General features: G+C 34.1%; 1 protein-coding gene and 1 long non-coding RNA gene across 2 annotated transcripts; one reads left to right on the top strand and one right to left on the bottom strand.

Moving 5' to 3' along the window:
• Positions 1 to 2,893: 2,893 nt before the first annotated feature.
• Positions 2,894 to 9,667, top strand: LOC129436839 (phosphomannomutase 1). The gene is made up of 8 exons (XM_055195105.2): positions 2,894 to 3,176; positions 5,693 to 5,810; positions 6,500 to 6,576; positions 6,657 to 6,748; positions 6,876 to 6,975; positions 7,050 to 7,125; positions 8,133 to 8,248; positions 8,323 to 9,667. The coding sequence occupies exons 1-8, from the start codon at positions 3,093 to 3,095 to the stop codon at positions 8,443 to 8,445; spliced, it is 786 nt and encodes a 261-aa protein (XP_055051080.1). The 5' UTR covers positions 2,894 to 3,092; the 3' UTR covers positions 8,446 to 9,667.
• A 3,606-nt stretch (positions 9,668 to 13,273) lies between these two features.
• Positions 13,274 to 16,590, bottom strand: LOC129414247 (uncharacterized). The gene is made up of 3 exons (XR_012359464.1): positions 16,456 to 16,590; positions 13,562 to 13,982; positions 13,274 to 13,478 (listed from the first exon to the last, which is right to left on the bottom strand). It is a non-coding gene; the product is annotated as an uncharacterized lncRNA (long non-coding RNA).
• Positions 16,591 to 20,509: the final 3,919 nt, after the last annotated feature.

The following is a 20,509-nucleotide window of genomic DNA, read 5'->3' as shown; positions in this document are numbered from 1 at the left end:
TATATTGCTCATAAAAACATCTGTCTTTAAGTGTTTACTGACACAGAAAATGTCCATCTCATCTGATCCCACATTAAAGGTTTTAAATCTCTCCTAAGACTAATGAATAAATAGATTTTATGAATAAACTTCACATGTTTCTCTACACATAATATAAAAACTCATTGATCCTTCACATGTTTTCTCTCACACACATATTTAGTCGGATAAGAGAAGTTATTTGTCAGCCATTGAGTTCCTGTTTTAAATCATCTGTTCTTCTCTTCTGTGTTTGTCTAACAGATAACTACTAAAACGTGATAAGATTTTATTATAAGTTCATAAGTAATTCATCTTCGGTAAGATAAAGAGTTTGTCCGTTTTCTTGGATGCGGATGTCATCCAAAAATGAAAAATCTGTCATAATTTTCTCATCCTCATGTTGTGCTAAACCTGTATGAGTTTTGAATTGTGTTAAACACAAAAGAAGATATTTTAATAAATGATGTTGACTTTACCCATAGTTGGTTTTCATATACCATCATTTATCTCTTTATTTTGTGTTTAACAGAGTAAAGAAACTCATACAGGTTTAGCACAACTGCAAAACTACAAAAAATGACTTTTTAAAATACTTAGTATTTCTGTTTTGTTTTCAGTACAAATATCTAAAAATTCTTTAAATCAAGATGCATTTTCTTGATGAGAAAAACGACTTAAGAAAATAAGGCTAGTTTTAGGCAAAAAAAAACATTACATTTAAGTGTATTTGAGCTTAAAACAATCAAAAAAAACATGCCTGCTCACCCAGAAAAAACATCTTAATTAAAAAACAACTTTCGATATTTGTACTGTAAACAAGACTATTAATTTATGTTTGCAGTGTCACAGAATAAATATGGGTCATATGGAGACAGAGACATTTGTAATACAATACTCTTAAGGTTAAAAATACATTATTTCCTATATTCGATCCTATTATAAATTCATATTATAAACTAACTTATAAGTAATGTTTGTTACCGATCAACCTGAGTGAGAGATGTCCTCAGGGCAGGGCAGCATATTGTGTTGAAGCAAGGACAACATTTTTGTAAATAAAACCTTATCAAATTAAATCATTCACATTCACAGCAATGCAACGAATTCAACACTGTATATTTTTAAGTAGTGCACAATAATAAACATGAAGAAAACGTCTGAGCTTAGTGACGCAGCTACTGGGGTTTGACGTCAGAGAAATGTCTGGGTAGGCGTGTTCGAGTTAATGCGTGGCTGCGCAGATCGACCGCAGTATGATGTCATGTGCCGAGCGATCTGCGCAGCCTCACATAAAGTCAAAAACATCTGTTGTTTCAACTTTTAGACAACAACGGACACACAGATCACGATTAAAGAACGCTCGTGTTATAACAGAGATGAACACAAAACTAAAATCCAAACTAAAATAAATAACACAAAACTAAAATCCATTCAGAAACCCAACACTCTCACTTTATTGTGTGTAGTTTTGTACGAGCACCTGGGTTAATATCATCCTTATTATTAGGATTGTTAGAATAATAAATAATTGATTTAAATACAATATACAACAATACTTTAATATCATAAATGTATAAATTCAAAACAGTTGTCTTTGAATGCTAAATCTAATGTAAACCCTGAGAAATAGTTATAGGTTTAATCCTTTCAGGTGTTCTTGCTTTAATGAGTGGTGCTCATCATTATTATTTTCCTCATCCAGTACTTTTGAATTTGATCAATACTTCTGCTGAAATTGTGCTTTTCTTCTTTTGGAAAAATAATAATATCAATCTGTTTATTATTCCAGCAGGATATACTGTGCCATTGGAATAATGCTGTAGTAGATAACATCTGCTGGAAACATTTCTATTTCTTAACCAATAATTTTTTTTTTTAATAATTCACAAGTGTTACCCTGCAAACCACCATGTAAAACTATTAAAAAAAGACATTTCATCTAGTTGCTCCTTCTGTGACAATTCTCATAAAACTGTAGTCCATCATTACTTAGATATTTTAGAATATATTAGAAATGAAATTTATAATGAATGTGTGTTGTTTTGGAAGGATGTGGTACAGATTGTGATAAATCTAAGATGAAATAGTTACCTCACTTCAATCAAAATGTCTGAAAACAAAGAAGCCTTAAAAACTGCCTGTCTTTAGTTCCTTTCCTTTCCTTTCGTTTTTTTTTTTTTTTTTGAAGTTAGGGTTAACACAAATCAACACAATTATTTATATGATATCTTTCCCACCGTATATTTTTTTGTTATTATTATTGTTGTTGTTTTTCTGTTGTTGTTGTTGTTGTTGTTGTTATTATTATTATTTGTCATTATTTGTTACCTGTACATTATTTTAAACATAAATACATAAATAAATGCATTAATTAAATAAAAAACATGAGAAATTGAGTGTGTTGTGCGTGTCCGTCAGTTGTCCAGCATGTGGCGCTAAAACACACATATAAACATTTAAAAACCTGCAGGTTCACTTGCTTCATTTCATAATCCATCATAATTATAAATACTTACCTAAAAGTTAAATAGTTTAGCAAAAGACACATTATACACACAAGTATAACATAAACCTGCATGTTTTAAATGCTGTGTGTGATTGATATGAACACCATTGATTACATTGAATAATCAAAGTAATATTTAAATGAATTAATTTAATAATTCATTTAATTGAGTCTTATATTCTGTGTATATTTCGTGTTGTTGTTGTGCTCAGGTGATGTGGGTAAGAGGTCAAATCATTTTGACTTTGCTTTCGCAGCTCTTCCGAATTCCGAGTGTACGTGGTTTAGTCGCGCCTATTTAGTCACGTGACCATATTGGTCGCTTCTGATTGGCTGAGGCGGCGGAGAGTATCCACATGTATGAATTCATTCACACTCACTCAGTAGTGATCATGTAGCCTGCAGTATTTACTCTTGTCCGAGTTATACTCGTTAGTATTGCAATTGCACTTTTATCTTTCAGTTTCTAGGAAGAACTCGTTTTTATTTTAAGCTTTGACTCGTCTTGAGTCTGGTCTGTATATATTTTATGTGATTTAAAAAAAAACCTGTTTTAACTACTGAAATGGACATAAACACTCGAGTAGCCGCAGGTCGAAATGTTTTGTGTTTGTTTGACGTGGACGGAACGCTGACGCCTCCCAGAGAGGTAAGACACGAGTTTGTGTGATATTTACATGATGACGCGTCCTTTTATCTTTTATAAAATATGCACGCGCTATATTTACATCATGTTACTGTTTACATCACTGATCTTGTGTAACCGAAGCGTCTTTAAAACACGCGGAGCTTTGTGAGGATGTGTGTGCGCGTGTGTTATTGAATGAGCGCGTGTGTGTGCAGTATGGAACACTCGTTCTGCACGTATACACAATATACCGCTGTCTGGATTTCTGTAGCATTATGGCGAGGATAGGTAATAATAGAAATGCGAATATTTGCACTAATTAATTCCTCATGGAACAAACGCTTTGCATTATAAATAGAAGTCATGTAGAATTTCGCTGTGGATGTCGCATGTTTGCGGCAGGAGAAACGAAAAGGCGCGTGGCGCCGCGTCAAGGGCTGGTTATACTCGCGCTTTGGTCCGCAACGCAAGCCTCCGCGGATCGCGCGCGCGTCTCACCAAACGGACGAGGCGTTTATAGTTAACGCGCTCGCCGTTGCACTATTTTTTTAACCACCAGGCGGCGACGCGAGCAATAAAGTCAAAAACAAACACAAAGAAGAGGATAGAAGAAGTCGTCCGCTGGAACAACCCTACTGCTTTTAACATTAGAGTTTGATATATATAAATATGAGAACATGAATAAAACAACAATCTTTTAAATATGTCTTTATTAAACATTATCAAAACATTATCGTTTTTACTAAACAAACAGTACAGACATCTTAAGGTTTATATTTTATTCCTCATCCAGTGGTTTATTCAATACAAATATAAGCCAAACATTCTGATTCATGTAAAATAATTCGTGTTTTAAACTGCAAAGTTTCCATACTTTACTTCCAGAGTGTCAGATAAATATATACATTGTTTTGCTTGGATTTATCAAAGAGATACGTCACAGGCTTGCCTGCTCGGACAGAATCGCCTCGAGTTCGGTCATTTTCGGATGCGGAGCCGCGCGGAAAGTTACAAAAAATGCCGTGCACAGCGCCACGCGAAATGGGGTCTCGCGCACCCAACGCGCGCGACCGCCCACTCCGCGTTGACGTCATTTTTGCCGCGCGCACCAACGCGCTCTTGCGGACGCGGCGACCATAAACTAGGCTTCAGCTGATGATGTTGAACGCGGTGTTGTGTGTTTATTTGTATGTGTGTTCAGTGTTATAGTACACCATTACACATGTACTCTTCTCCTCGTACACAGTATGTGACGTTACGCAACACAACACATCGCACACTACGGAGGTTCCCTTCGTTGACACCGAATCTTCTCATTGACCTTACAATGTCCACTTTAAATATACAGCTAAAACATAGTGTACAGAACGACAGTCATCAAATTTCACAATATTTACACACGAGCTAGAATTACAGTTTGTGTATGTAGATGAATCTGTCAGAAACACTTCAGGGTGTCATTTCACGGCAGAAATCTAAAGAGAAAAATAATAATTTATATTATTGTATAAAGAGAGTGATTGATTTTCATCTGTAAATAATTTTGTTTAGACGTTGCAGCAACAACAACATAAACAAACAGCTTTTGTGGACTGGTGGACAACTTCCGGTTGACTTCAACATATAATCGATAACAACAGAGTCTTTTTGATTTCTTTGACAAGCAAAATAAAAATACCTGAGTAAATTACATCTTAATAACGAAAAAAAAATAACAACAAGGTATTTGTTTCAGAGATCATTTTAGCACCCGCCAAACCCATAATTAAACACAGACCGGAAGTTTACTTCCGACTAGTGCTGCCTCATGATTAATCGCGACTAATTGTTTGCAGAATAAAAGTTTTTGTTTACATCATATATGTGTGTGTAACTGTGTATAATAATTATGTTTATATAAATACACACATACATGTATAATTTTAAGAAAAACATATATTTATATAATTTATACTTATATATAATATAGATTATATATAAATATAAACATGTATATACACATGCAAATGTTTCTTAATTATATACGTGTGTGTGTGTGTGTGTGTGTGTGTGTGTGTGTGTGTGTGTTAATACATAATTATTATGTATTATGTATATTATATAAACAAAAACTTTTATTCTGCAAACGACTAATCATGATGTAGCACTAGTTCCGACGCGTAACCACTACTATGCGTGTGCATCTGATAAAATTGTCTAAAAGGGAAAACAGTGAGTTTTTGGAGCATGCAGATGTTTAGTATTGTGAATTTTTTTGTGAGGAAATTATGAGACAAACATCTGATTCTGTTATTATTGTAATGCACAACATGTTTTACGTATTCAGTTATTCCTTGAATCCACAGAATAATAAAAACATGAGATGTAAAGTTATATTAGGAGGTCTGGTGTTAGTTTCACTTTCAATATGGTTATATTATTATCTTTACTACAATCCCTGAAGTGCAATAAACACACAAAACAACATGAATATCTCACTGTATAAACCATAAAGATAATAACAACAACAACATCTCTCTCTCTCTCTCTCTCTGCAGAAGATCGTCCCTCAGCTGGATGAATTTTTCCAGGAATTACGAAAGAAGGTGAAGATCGGAGTGGTGGGTGGATCCGATTATTCCAAAATTGCAGAACAACTTGGAGAAGGAGATGAAGGTTAGAAACGCACACACACACACACACGCGCCTGCACAGTTTTCTATTATAAACACTGATCTTGTAGTCTAAACTCACACACACACATACACAGAGATGGAGTAATGATGGTGATTTAATGTATGTGTGACCTTTAAACCGAGTCAGAATGAAGAGAAACTAGTTTGACTGGACGGTTGGTGTTTTATAGACATGTAAACACATTCAGTCATTGACATACATTAGTTAAAGAATTGAAGGTTTCAGTAAATCAGCCAATACTAGACATATTCTGATCTCATGTTTTACTCGGTTAAAGCTCACAAGACTTTATAGAGATCTCAGATATATATAAAGACATATATAAAAAATTATTGTGTGTATATATATATTTGGTAGCTGAGCTCTGGATTTGACTACAGTTTAGAAAAAAGTACAAATATTTCACATGTTTTTTTTTAAGTCAACATACTCCTGTAAAAGTAAACAACAAGACTGATCAAACAATTGAAAGACGATGAAGAGTTGATCTACTAAACTGTATTATGCGTTTATAAAATACTTCAGGTTAAAAGTGATGATGATGATGTGGTTTAAATTGACTCATGAATGAATGAATGAAAGAGAGGAAGATCAGTGAATGAGGATTGAAGATCTCTACAGGAGATGTGATGATGATGATGATGATGATGTCTTGTGTTTCTTCTCAGTCATCTACAAGTTTGATTATGTGTTTGCTGAGAACGGCACAGTGCAATACAAAGACGGCAAACTTCTCTCCAAACAGGTGAGTTAACATACCTGGATTCATTGTGTGTGTGCGCACGTGTGTGTCAGTCATGTTAACTAGTTGTGTCTGTTTCTCAGGCTATTCAGAATCAGTTAGGAGAAGAACTGCTGCAGGATCTGATAAACTTCTGTCTCAGATACATGGGGCTGCTGAAACTACCCAAGAAACGGTAACACACACACACACACACACACACACACACACACACACACACACACACACACACACACACACAGACTCGTTCTCCATTTAATGTGCTTTTAATACAGTATAAACACATCTGTCTCTCTCCTCAGAGGGACCTTCATTGAGTTTCGTAACGGCATGTTAAACATCTCACCCATTGGCCGGAGCTGCACGTTAGAAGAGCGAATCGAGTTCTCAGAAGTTGACAAGGTAATGTTGAGTTAGTTATTTAGTTATTAACAGTAAGAGTTAAACCCTCACACGCAACATCTGCTCATCAACAGAGAGAGAAGATACGAGAGAAGTTTGTTGCAGCTCTGCAGAAAGAGTTTGCAGGAAAAGGACTGCGCTTCACTAGAGGTAAACAGGATATGACATCATCACAGTTCCTCCTCCTGTAAGACTGGTCTGAGATCTGTTCAGGTTTGTTTATGATTAAAACAACAGCTGACCTGTGAACAGTGTAGTTAATTTGTGCCATCCACACACACGTACACATACATTCACACAAAAAACACAATATTTGTGATACAGGAGACACTCATGTGATCTGACACTGTGTGTGTGTGTGTTTAAGTGAACTTTAATGCTATGGGTTAAAGGTTTATCTACATAAACACTAAGTCATTCTTCACTTAACCAACATCACTAAAAACATTGACTTAACTCATGACTTTATCATTGAGGACGTGAGAGAGATTGTGTCAGAATTATCTCATATTCAGCACGTTTGACCTCAAACCACACACACACACACACACACACACACAGACTTTTGTTTTATATTCCTGTTTGTGACAGACAGCCAGGGGGCGGGGCCAAGGGGTGTGTGAGGTAATCAAGCATTCTGATTGGCCGTTGCTATGCCAACAGTTGGTAAACCAGTGGAATGTGACTGTTGCTGTGAGGGGGAACATTAATGTGTGTGTGTGTCTGTGTGTTTTGTGGGTGGAGTGTGTTTTGTGCAAAGAAACATTACTTTTTAACAGTTCTGTCCTGAAGTTTCTCTGTCACACACACACACACACACACACACACACACACACACACACACACACACACACACACACACACACACAGACACACACAGGGACTTTATTACTGTGGGAAGATCTGTTAAACTCAGTTTATTGATGTGCAGTTTATCTCCTGAGCTCTTCGCAGTATCAGTGTCATATTAACACACTATATGTGTACTTGTTGTGCAGTATGCATACTGTGCACACTATATCAATCTTCTGTATTCATGTAATATCTGAATGTGAACCACACAAAAGAGTGCACACTACAGTACATGTTGTATATCACACTGTGTCTCACATACTCTTTATAAAAGTGTTGTCATCATGACCGTGTGTGTTTTTCAGGAGGTTTGATCAGTTTTGACGTCTTTCCAGAAGGATGGGATAAACGTCTCTGTTTAGAGTTTTTAGAGCAGGAGGGATTGGACACCATCTACTTCTTTGGCAATGAAACATCACTGGTGAGTGTGTGTGTATTTGTGTGTGTGTTGTGTATTTCAGGTCATTTTATTGACTCGTGTCATTGTGTTATCAGGGTGGAAATGATTATGAGATATTTGAGGACCCTCGAACCATCGGCTTCACTGTTTGTTGTCCCGAAGATACGGTTCGGCTCTGCAGAGAGATGTTTTTTAAAGCTCCGCCCAATGAGGCGTGATAGCTCCGCCCCCTCACCTGCAGGAGTATCTGCAGCTCTACAGCGCCCGCTGCAGGACAGTTTGAGTACTGCAGAGATCTGCACACACCACTACTGAACATCAGACTGACTGATAACACATCACTCATTAATGATGAAGTCTTCAGATCCTCCAGTGTTGTTGAAGCGATGCATTTTAATTATGTTGTGATCAGTTTTGTGCTCTGTGACAGATGATTGTAAGTTGGTTTGTCATTGTTGACATGTGAGAGATTATCGTTAATTCATCATGACATCAGACGATTTTAAATATTTTTTAGATGGTTTTGGGAATCTTTTGGTAACTTTAGTGTTTGTTTACAAGAACATGACCTGGCAGAGATCATTCACGACTGTTTTTATCTGGTGTCTGTAAAATAACCATGTGCTAATGTCAGAGGGATGTTTTGTGTTTGTTGAGGTACGAGGTATATAGTCTGAGACGGATATTAATGAATGAAAGTTAAACATGAAAGTCTGGATACACTGCACTAGTTTTCATTTGTTTATACCCAAAAAATGCAGCATGAAGTTCAAACAACTTAGTTTTGCATGCTAATTTAATCTACTATTTTAAGTTTTGACCTGTGATTAAGTTAACAGAATAAGTTGAAGTAGCATAAAAAGTTAAGTTGATTTGACAATAATGCTGCATTTTTTATTAACTCACATATACGTACAGGAGATGCACATCTCATTATAAAATCAGTGTTCATCTTAATGTTTTGAAACGGGTTCAGTGCATATCAGAAGTTAAAATGTTTTAAACTCACATAGGATCTTATAAATATGGTGCTTTAGATACTGAAGAAACTGAGTCTGTACATCAAATATAAGGGCGTTTGTTTGATCTTTTTATCATTCCAGAAACATCTCACACACCATTTACAGTATTCATCTATCAGTTATGTTTCATTATGATAGAAATATTCATGTAACTGTATCTGATGATATAAACAAACACACATTGATTCTGTGTAAAATAACTCTGAATGTGTTTATCAGAATATGAAGAAATTCAAGCAAATCAGATCTATATTCTTCATTATAGATGACTAAATCATATTTCTCTTACACATCAGTAAATGAGGTTTTAACACTCCTGACTCTAATGCTATTATCATGTGTAAATAAATGAAATGATTGTGAACATGACTTCATTCATATAAACATTTGTTATAAATAAATATTTGTAGTAAATTGCTGTAATGTGTTGATTTACATCATTCACAGTGAGATTAAATCAGAGTTTTAATGTCTGTTACAATCTTTGTGTTACCCCATATGGCAAAAATATATATTTTCAAATGGGCAAAAAATATATGTACTGAAATACATTTGAAATATGTTTACAAAAAAAATATATATATTTTTCACCAGTATATTATTTGGGCTATTTTGTATATTTTATTTTAAAGCAGTTATAATCACATTGCATTGAAAGTAAAACTGTGCATGTTACAAACCTGTAAACATAACAGGTTTGAAAATATTGAAATTAAATATATTTTCAATAGCAAAAATATACACTGTTAAAAATAAACCGTACATTTTACGGTAGAAAACCGGCAGCTGTGGTTGCCAGATCTTTACCGTCAAAAATACGGTAGCAATGTTATTGGTTTTACGGGATTGCACCCATTGTACTGTATATTTTACAAATTTTAATTTTTTTTTACAGTTTATAACTGTCTATTTAACATGTTTATGTTGCTAAAACAGTTTATATCTGTCAAATTCAAGGGTTAACATTGTAATATTTATGGTTCATTACCATTTTTACAGCTCAAAACTATTTATTGTAAAGGTTTATGTTGTACAAATGACGGTTCAGTACCATCTATTTTACAGCTCAGAACTGTCTAATTTAAATGCTACACTGTAAAAAAATCAGTAAAATAGATTACCAGTACTATTTCCATTATGTTTATAGACATTTCCTTTAATTCCTTTAAAATACTGTAGATTTACAGTACAATCTCTTTAGTCTTTACAGACAGAGATGGGCATAAATACATGGAAATGTATTTCAAATACAAATACAAAATACTGTGTCGAAAAATGTATTTAAATACAAATACAAAATACTGTGAGGAAAAATGTATTTAAATACAAATACAGTATTTTGTATTTTGAAAATACACAAAATACATGTGAAATTGGTGATTCTGTGCAAGTATCCCTATTAGGCTGAAATCTATCTGGGTCTATTTCTGAATGCCAAAAAGCATTTAGATGTGTGCAACTACTTAGAAACTTTCATTTTATTTTACGTACCTCTTGCTTTCCCCTGCCCTGTAAAAAATAGAAAACTAGAAAAAAAAACTTGGTAACACTTTAGTTGAAGGGGTGTTCATAAGGCAGACATGACACATTCATAATCATAACATGACATGTGTCATTGAACATGAAGAAGATTTTATGCACATTTATGACAACTGCATTAAGTGTCATTTACTCAATTATGTAACTTTTAATGCAAAGATGACATTGTTTGAGATATCTTTGTTATGACAACTTGACACATAAACCAATTCAACACAACTTGTTATAAATTATAAACAATAATTATCAAACTTAAGAAACTACCTGTAGCTTTGTGGGTTAAAGGAACAGTATGTAGGATTGTGGCCAAAACTGGTACTGCAATCACAAAACTTGTGGCTAAAACTGGTACTGCAATCACACAACTTGTGGCTAAAACTGGTACTGCAATCACACAACTGGTGGCCAATACACAAAATGACAACATAAACATCAGTTGAGGGCTGCAACTCCACTTTTTAAATGACAATATCCTGGCCAGACCACTGTTGTCAGTGATATAAGTATTTGAAATGAAAATGATTTCTTAATGTCTAGTGACATATCAGGGACATTTTATGATTAATTGATAAACATTTCTTACATACTGTTCCTTTAACATTACATTAAACCATGATTTAAATGGCATTAAGTGTTAATACTATGTCAAATATTATTAATACTTGGTCAAATAAACATTATGAACTGAAGAATATTCATGATGCTGTTATAAAAACTATTTAACACTTAGTATTAACACTTAATGACATTTTAATGACAAATAATATTTGTATCACTGGTAAAAAGTGGTCAGTTATGTTGTCTTGGTTAATGTCAAGTTGTCATGGCAAGTTATGATGTATGGGTTAAAGCAACACTATGTAGTTTCCATGTAAAAATGACTTACAGCTCCCCCTTGTGGTTGAAAAGTGCAACAGTGCCTGGTATCACACACTCTTCTGCAGGCAGGGGGAGGGGCGGGGCTGTGTGCTCTACCCTCCACCGCCACTTTCAGAGTGTGCTTGTAGCAGCTAGGAGGCTGCTCAGGTTGCAGCAACAGTACAATTTGTCCAGTTAAAAGTTGTTCTATCACTGAAATAATTTTAGAGACATTACTTAAAGGTAAAAAAACTACATAGTGTTGCTTTAATGTCAAGTTGTCATAACAAAGACATCTCAAACAATGTCTACAATGTCTCTCAAATGCATCTCAAAGTGCACCTGCATATTGACGATATGTTCATTTGTGGTCTTAGACTGACATCTAGTGGCCAATAGATATAACTGCATTCCTTAACCACATTGGATTATAGTAATTTCCATTATTACTCAGTATTGTTTTGTATAGCAGTTATTTATTGCATATAATTATTATACTTCGGAGTGAGTAGTTACTTATTAATCTTTAATTTGTGTATATGTGTAATTGTTATGTACAGGTTATATTTACATATTCTGTATTTCTTTATTTACAGAAAACCACACACACAGACAATTGCACTATCATCAAGCACTGTATTTGCCTGTAAGAATGGGATGTCAATAAATCTGTTGAATAAAACCAAGGTTGCAGCGACTCTCTTACCGGAGGACATAGCCAGCTTGGGTAGCGCCAGCGAATAACGTACACGTACTTCACAGATAGTATTTCACTATTTTAAAATAGAATTTTCCTGCAAGTGTTACAACTCTTTTAATTAAACCCCACCCATGGGGTTATCTGTAATGTTTGCACTTCTGTCAGTTTATCTAAATAAAAATATATCTGGACTGTAAGGACTAAGTATAACAAGCACACGTAAAATCTGAGCTGAGCCAGTTCAGAGTTGTATAATATAGCTGCTCATCGAGATTTGTGTGAGAGTGAAGGAAATCCCACTGCACCCTGCTGAAAAAATCAGCATAGACCCCCTAAGACCCGCATCATTTCCATGCTGGTTTGGTGCTGGTTTAGCTGGTGGTCACCAGCATATCAGCACCAAAACACAATATATGCTGGTCTTGCTGTATTTTTAGCAGGGTATGCCATGCACGCTCGCGTATTAAAGTTGCTTTATCGCATCAATAATGCGCCCACGGCATTAAAATAACACAAATGAACTCTAAAGAAGAAAAGTATATCTTATGTTATATCTAAAAGCTGCGAGTGGGAACTGTGCAGCTTTTTAGCACCACATTTGCTCTTTGGTCTGCCCATTTTGAGAGAGAGGGATGGATAGAGAGGGTAAAGCGATATTTTAAGCGGAGCAGCTATGCGTCTGTGAGTAGTATAAAGCTGCAGACTCGGACCCTGCAGCTACAGAAAAATATTATGTGATTTTATATGTTCTTATTAACATTATATCATGCTAACATTACAAAACCTGTTTTTTTTATATTTTGAATGTGAAGCAAAACTTAAATAACAATAGACAAAACACCAATAATAAACAATTCTGTACTTTATTGAACAATTACCTAAACATCATCTTGCTGTAAACAGGAGAAAGCAAAAAAAAAAGGTAGAAAGAATTGTGTTAGTGACTTTACTTTTCATCTTCAATTGCATTAAAAAGAACTCTTCATTTATAAGTCACTTTGGATGAAAGCGTCTGCTAAATGAATAAATATAAAATAATGTAAATGCATAAGTAACTAATTACTTCCTGCAGGTGATTTTTCCTCTTTTTTTCAGTCTTTTGGAAACTGCTCTGTCAAATTCCTTGACTTCACTACAATAAAAGATGAATGTCATTGTCAAAAATATTGTGTAATAACAAATACCATTTTTTGCAAATGCAAATTACAAGCATACCTAGAGTGATAAGAAGGTCCATGGAGGAACACCTCCTCAGTTTCCTGCCAGGATAATGCCTGCATTTCACATAGTCCATGAATGATGACTTGTCCATATAAATTAATACATCAATTAATTAATATAAAAACATTGAATATATGACAACAATAGAAACAATCCAATTGACAAACATGCTTGGGCTTACTTCAGGAAAAAGAGAACTACAAATAAACTCCACCTTATTCTTGAAGTTGAGTTGAGTTTTAGATTTATAAGGAGAGCTTTGAGGTATTGAAAAATAATAGCACACTGCTGCTCACTGTCCATGGCACACATGACTTTAGGGGGAACCACTTTGATGTTAATCAAAATCACTGCAGCATTTGTGAAATTTTGGAATTTCTGGAAGTGAATTGCCCCTTTGAATTGTTATATCCACCTTTAAAAAAAAAAAAGAAAGAGTCTAACTCAAATTCAAATTTTAAGACCACCCCACAGAGTCCATTAAAGGAACCCAAACAAAAGGCCAAATGACACATTCTAGCTCACATAATAATACCATTGGCTGGTTAATAAATAGTGTAGGCATAAATTTGATTATTAGTCAATTGTATGAGTTGTAAATAGCTGGTTAAATTGATATTGATTCACTTTAATACTAACTTTTTTAAGAACTCATTTAAGTAGTCTCCATAAATTATATAAAGGCAAATAATTACTCCTGCATTAATTAAATACATTTATAGTTTTAGGAGAAAAGGTTAGGTAATTAAAAAAAGGTCAAACTGTAAATCTCTGATTAAATAATTAATGATGATGACATTCTTTGATATTTACACACTTTGGGGTGGTTTCCCGAACAGGGATTAGTTTAAGACAGGACTACTAGTCACTACCCTGCTGAAAAAACAGCTTCAAACCAGCATGGGAATTATGCTGGTCTATGCTGGTTTAGCTGGTGGTCACCAGCATAGCAGCACCAAAACACAACATATGCTGGTCTGGCTGGTATGACCAGCATGGGGTGCTGGTGCTAATGCTGGTTTGGTGCTGGTTTAGCTGGTGCTAATGCTGGTTTGGTGCTGGTTTAGCTGGTGCTGATGCTGGTTAACCTCTTAAACCCTGAGGACCCAGTCCCGGGTACAAAATTTCGTATTTTGACTCAAATAAAATATTCTTTTAATCTTTAATGGTCCATCATGGACCCCAGTAACACATATGAGATACTGTTTGAAAGCTTAGACTCTCTACTTTCTCCAGATATGCATCACTTTGAGAAATCTTTTACTGTAAGAAATTTATTTACACTTAATTTACACTATCATCCCCCCCATAATTTTTTATATGATTTAATATTCACATATTTCATATTTTTCAAGTATGACAAACATGGGCAAGTCGTATATCAAATGAAAGCTCTCATTCTCAGGAATAAGGCTACAGCGTTATTTTTGTTCTATTATTAACACATATCCAACAATAGTTGAATGAATAATGATGTAAAAAATCGTCTTTTGTAAACATATGGGAAAATTGAGTGTGGACTGCCTCAGATAGCACATATAGCCACAAATGATACACCATCTTTTCTCTTAGGTCCTACTCTAAAAAATGAGTCCATTCACAGCATTTTCTTTGGTTGTGTGCATGAATAATCCCTTGTTATTTATTATATGTGCTAAACAAAAAATTAATATTTATATGAAAAATGTATTTTCGGACACTTCAGTAAAATGAAAATAACTTTTGAATGCGACATGCTAAAGAGATCATTCTTTTTTTGGGTGTTTACTGTCTGCTGCTGGTAACAACCAGAACTGTCTGCAGTCTGCTAGAGCACCCAGAACCAGAGTTATACACTATCAGAGGCAGTATTTACAACATATAAAAAGAAAATTTGGTGTTTCATCATATGAAAAACCACATAAATAACAATATTTGTCACAAACAGCAGCTTTTTATGTAACTTCAAAGGGTTTTCTTTAAAATGATATAAAGCAATTGCATTTATTCCACTGTATGTGGTTATGGGAGCACTTCAAATGTTTTTAGGCAGAAATTGTATACAAAAAGGGTATTATTCCTCCCATCAGTTGGAGTAAAATAACTTTTGTATAGATTATGATAGAGAAAAAAATCTTTTTTCCTCTGTAAGCTGGCAATTGCTGGAATCAAACAAAACTGTCTGCAGGGAGCTGAGTCACTCAGGGCCAGAGTTATACACTTTTAAATAAAAACTTTAGAAAAAAAAACATCAAAAAGCGCCTATTTATTTTTGTGTTTATTAGAGGACTGACATCACATACAACCATGTTTAGCACTTTCAACAGTGTTTTATGTAATTTCAAAGGGTTTCCTGTAAAATGATACCAAACATTTGTATGTAAACCTCTGCATGTGGGTATGAGAAGCTTTTGAAATTGGGTAGGCCAAATCCAGGCGAAAATCCCCAAAATAGCTTCAGGGTGGAAGAAGTTGGTGCTGCTTTAGCTGGTGTTCACTAAAACACAACATATGCTGGTCTTGCTGTTTTTTTTTTCAGCAGGGTAGGCCTTAGTTTAATTATAAAATATAACTAGTTTGATCAAACATGCCTCATTAAAAACATTAGGCTACTTGTGTACATTTTGGGGCAAAGCAATAGCCACTGATGTTTTTTAAGACATGTCAGTGCAAGTTGTTTTCAGTTTGGGAAGCTCTTATATGTATATAATGTATTTAATTGGTCTACTTTTATTTAGCTATAAATATTTTTGGGGAAAAAGGCGAAAAACATACATTATCTGCTCAAATTTTGTTACAATCTATCTGTATAAATATTAAATGTACTATTGTATCGACGGGCTAAAGTAATTTGATTAAAAAACAATTCGAATGCGTATGATTCGCTTAATAAAATTGACGATACTCACGTTTCTTGTCACGCTGTCTCGAAAAACGAGTGCTCTGAGAATGCGGGTCTCTGGCGGGGGTCTGTAGCTGCAGGCTCCGAGTCTGCAGCTTCATAATATTGGAGTGTTTAGTGATCAACAGCCCAGCAGGCAACCGACCTTCAATGTTGAAATATAGTTAAAATAATGTCAGTTCTTGTTAAAGCAACATTAATACAACAGTTACCCAGCTAACAATTTTACGTTATAAAAACGTTCCCGGAACGTCTTACGAAAGTTTGGAAAACGTTTATTTTTTAACGTTCTTACAACGTTAAAAGCGTCCAGTTTTTTAGACGTGGTATTAACGTTAATGTGTGGTTATAAGAACGTTATTCAAAACGTTTTTAGAAAGGTTCAGTCTGTTGTTATATTAATGGTCTAATAACGTTTTTCAAAACGTTATTGAAACGTTCCATTCACCATTATATTCATGTTCTCAGAACGTTTTTTTAACGTTCGTAACAGGTTATAAAAACATTGTTTAAACGTTCTTACACAGTACAAACGTCCAGTTTTTTAGACGTAGTATTAACGTTATTGTTTGGTTACAAGAACGTTTTTAAAAACGTTTCTAGAATGGTTCGGTTTGTTGTTATGTTAATGTTCTAAGAACGTGTTTTAAAACGTTATTAAAACATTCCAATCACCATGATATTACTGTTCTAAGGAAGTTTTTTAAACCGTTCTTGAAACGTCCCATTTGCCATTATATTAATGTTCTAGGAACGTTTTTCTAACGTTTGTAACTGGTTACAAAAACATTCGGTTGAAACGTTCTAGGAACGTTAAAAACGTCCAGTTTTTTAGACGTAGTATTAACGTTATTGTTTGGTTACAAGAACGTTTTTAAAAACGTTTCTAGAATGGTTCGGTTTGTTGTTATGTTAATGTTCTAAGAACGTGTTTTAAAACGTTATTAAAACATTCTAATCACCATGATATTACTGTTCCAAGGAAGTTTTTTAAACCGTTCTTGAAACGTCCCATTTGCCATTATATTAATGTTCTAGGAACGTTTTTCTAACGTTTGTAACTGGTTACAAAAACATTCGGTTGAAACGTTCTAGGAACGTTAAAAACGTCCAGTTTTTTAGACGTAGTATTAACGTTATTGTTTGGTTACAAGAACGTTTTTAAAAACGTTTCTAGAATGGTTCGGTTTGTTGTTATGTTAATGTTCTAAGAATGTGTCTTAAAACGTTATTAAAACATTCCAATCACCATGATATTACTGTTCTAAGGACGTTTTTAAAACCGTTCTTGAAACGTCCCATTTGCCATTATATTAATGTTCTAGGAACGTTTTTCTAACGTTTGTAACTGGTTACAAAAACATTCGGTTGAAACGTTCTAGGAACGTTAAAAACGTCCAGTTTTTTAGACGTAGTATTAACGTTATTGTTTGGTTACAAGAACGTTTTTAAAAACGTTTCTAGAATGGTTCGGTTTGTTGTTATGTTAATGTTCTAAGAACGTGTTTTAAAACGTTATTAAAACATTCCAATCACCATGATATTACTGTTCTAAGGACGTTTTTAAAACCGTTCTTGAAACGTCCCATTTGCCATTATATTAATGTTCTAGGAACGTTTTTCTAACGTTTGTAACTGGTTACAAAAACATTCAGTTGAAACGTTCTAGGAACGTTAAAAACGTCCAGTTTTTTACACGTAGTATTAACGTTATTGTTTGGTTACAAGAACGTTTTTAAAAACGTTTCTAGAATGGTTCGGTTTGTTGTTATGTTAATGTTCTAAGAACGTGTTTCAAAACGTTATTAAAACATTCCAATCACCATGATATTACTGTTCTAAGGACGTTTTTAAAACCGTTCTTGAAACGTCCCATTTGCCATTATATTAATGTTCTCAAAACGTTTTCTAACGTTTGTGACAGGTTATAAAAACATTATGTTTTAAACGTTCTTAGAACGTTAAAAACTACGTTTGGACATTTTTATAAACTTTGTTTGGTTATGATAAAGTTATTAGAAAGTTTTTTAGAACGTTCCAGTCTTGTTATAAAAATGTTCCAATAACTTTAAAACATATGTTTAATCCCCATTATATTAACGTTTTCCTAACGTTTGCATTAAATTATAAAAACTTTGCTGAAGTTTTTTTGGTTATAAGAACATTATTCAAAACATTTTTAGAGGAACATTCAAGTCACTTGTCAGGGACAGAAGACAACAGAGGCAGAGAATAAAATCAAACAGTTTATTAAAAGTTGTGGTAAATTGTAATGGTAAAAAATGAAAGTCCAGGTGAAGAGCAGGCACAAACACACCACCCAGTCACAGGTGTATTCCAGAGTATCCAAATATCCAACACAGATGATGACAATGACTGGAAGCCTCTGGTAGATAGAGTCAGATTAGTCCATGCAGCATACAAACATAGCTAGCACTGGACAGTGTGTTTGTGTGTGAGAGTCTTAAATGGTGCAGAGATGATAAGGTGTGCCAGGTGATCGTGATTAGTAATTGGGTGATTTTGATCTGGTGAAGTGAGTGAGGGAAAAACCTGGCAAATCACTCATATAAACAATGTTTTTTATATATATATTTTAAAAAATAACATTCCTTTCACTTAAATATTCTCAATGTAAATGTTATTGCAATTATATTTGTCTCTAAAATTCCAATATAGAAATTATAAAATGGAAAGCTAAAAGATTATTCATTAGACTTCCCACCCCACAGTTGAGTCAAGACTGGAACATTGAAATAATCAATTAGATTAAAATAAAATGTGACTGAATCACAAAAACCAGTCATAAGTAGCACATGTATATTTGTAGCAATAGCCAACAATTCATTTTATAGCTCAAAATGTTAGATTTTTATTTATGCAAAAAAGCATTAGGATATTAATCCAGAACTAGGCATTTTTATTTTTCTCATCCTTACATTTACTTAAATTTCTTTAAATCTAGGGCTGGGCCGATACAACTTTTTCATGTCTGATACTGATGTCGATGCCATAACCTTGAGTATTTGTTGATACCTAAACCTAACCAGTTACAAACGTTAGAAAAACGTTCCTAGAACATTAATATAATGGCAAATGGGACGTTTCAAGAACGGTTTTAAAAACGTCCTTAGAACAGTAATATCATGGTGATTAGAATGTTTTAATAACGTTTTAAAACACGTTCTTAGAACATTAACATAACAACAAACCGAACCATTCTAGAAACGTTTTTAAAAACGTTCTTGTAACCAAACAATAACGTTAATACTACGTCTAAAAAACTGGACGTTTTTAACGTTCCTAGAACGTTTTAACCGAATGTTTTTGTAACCAGTTACAAACGTTAGAAAAACGTTCCTAGAACATTAATATAATGGCAAATGGGACGTTTCAAGAACGGTTTTAAAAACGTCCTTAGAACAGTAATATCATGGTGATTGGAATGTTTTAATAACGTTTTAAAACACGTTCTTAGAACATTAACATAACAACAAACCGAACCATTCTAGAAACGTTTTTAAAAACGTTCTTGTAACCAAACAATAACGTTAATACTACGTCTAAAAAACTGGACGTTTGTACTGTGTAAGAACGTTTAAACAATGTTTTTATAACCTGTTACGAACGTTAGAAAAACGTTCTGAGAACATGAATATAATGGTGAATGGAACGTTTCAATAACGTTTTTAAAAACGTTATTAGACCATTAATATAACAACAGACTGAACCTTTCTAAAAACGTTTTGAATAATGTTCTTATAACCACACATTAACGTTAATACCACGTCTAAAAAACTGGACGCTTTTAACGTTGTAAGAACGTTAAAAAATAAACGTTTTCCAAACTTTCGTAAGACATTCCGGGAACATACACAATAGTAACGTTTTCAATACTAGGGTATGAAGTACGTTCTGCTAACTATGCAAATATAATGTTTGCAATGCTACCGTTTGAAGAACGTTACATTACATACACAATAGTAACGTTTTCCATGCTAGGGTGTGCAGAAAGTTCTGATAACAAAGCAAATATAACGTTTGCAATACTGTTTTAAGAA

Source organism: Misgurnus anguillicaudatus, chromosome 19 (genome assembly GCF_027580225.2).
Source record: "Misgurnus anguillicaudatus chromosome 19, ASM2758022v2, whole genome shotgun sequence".
Taxonomy (NCBI): Eukaryota; Metazoa; Chordata; class Actinopteri; order Cypriniformes; family Cobitidae; genus Misgurnus; species Misgurnus anguillicaudatus.
This window is presented reverse-complemented; position numbering and strand designations above follow the sequence as displayed.

What these genes read in the sequence shown, in the direction of transcription:
- LOC129436839 (XM_055195105.2), top strand. Translation starts at nt 3,093, where the DNA reads ATGGACATAAACACTCGAGTAGCCGCAGGTCGAAATGTTTTGTGTTTG. An exon ending in CGCTGACGCCTCCCAGAGAG is followed by an intron (nt 3,177 to 5,692) that starts GTAAGACACGAG and finishes CTCTCTCTGCAG; the next exon opens with AAGATCGTCCCTCAGCTGGA. An exon ending in AGGACTGCGCTTCACTAGAG is followed by an intron (nt 7,126 to 8,132) that starts GTAAACAGGATA and finishes TGTGTTTTTCAG; the next exon opens with GAGGTTTGATCAGTTTTGAC.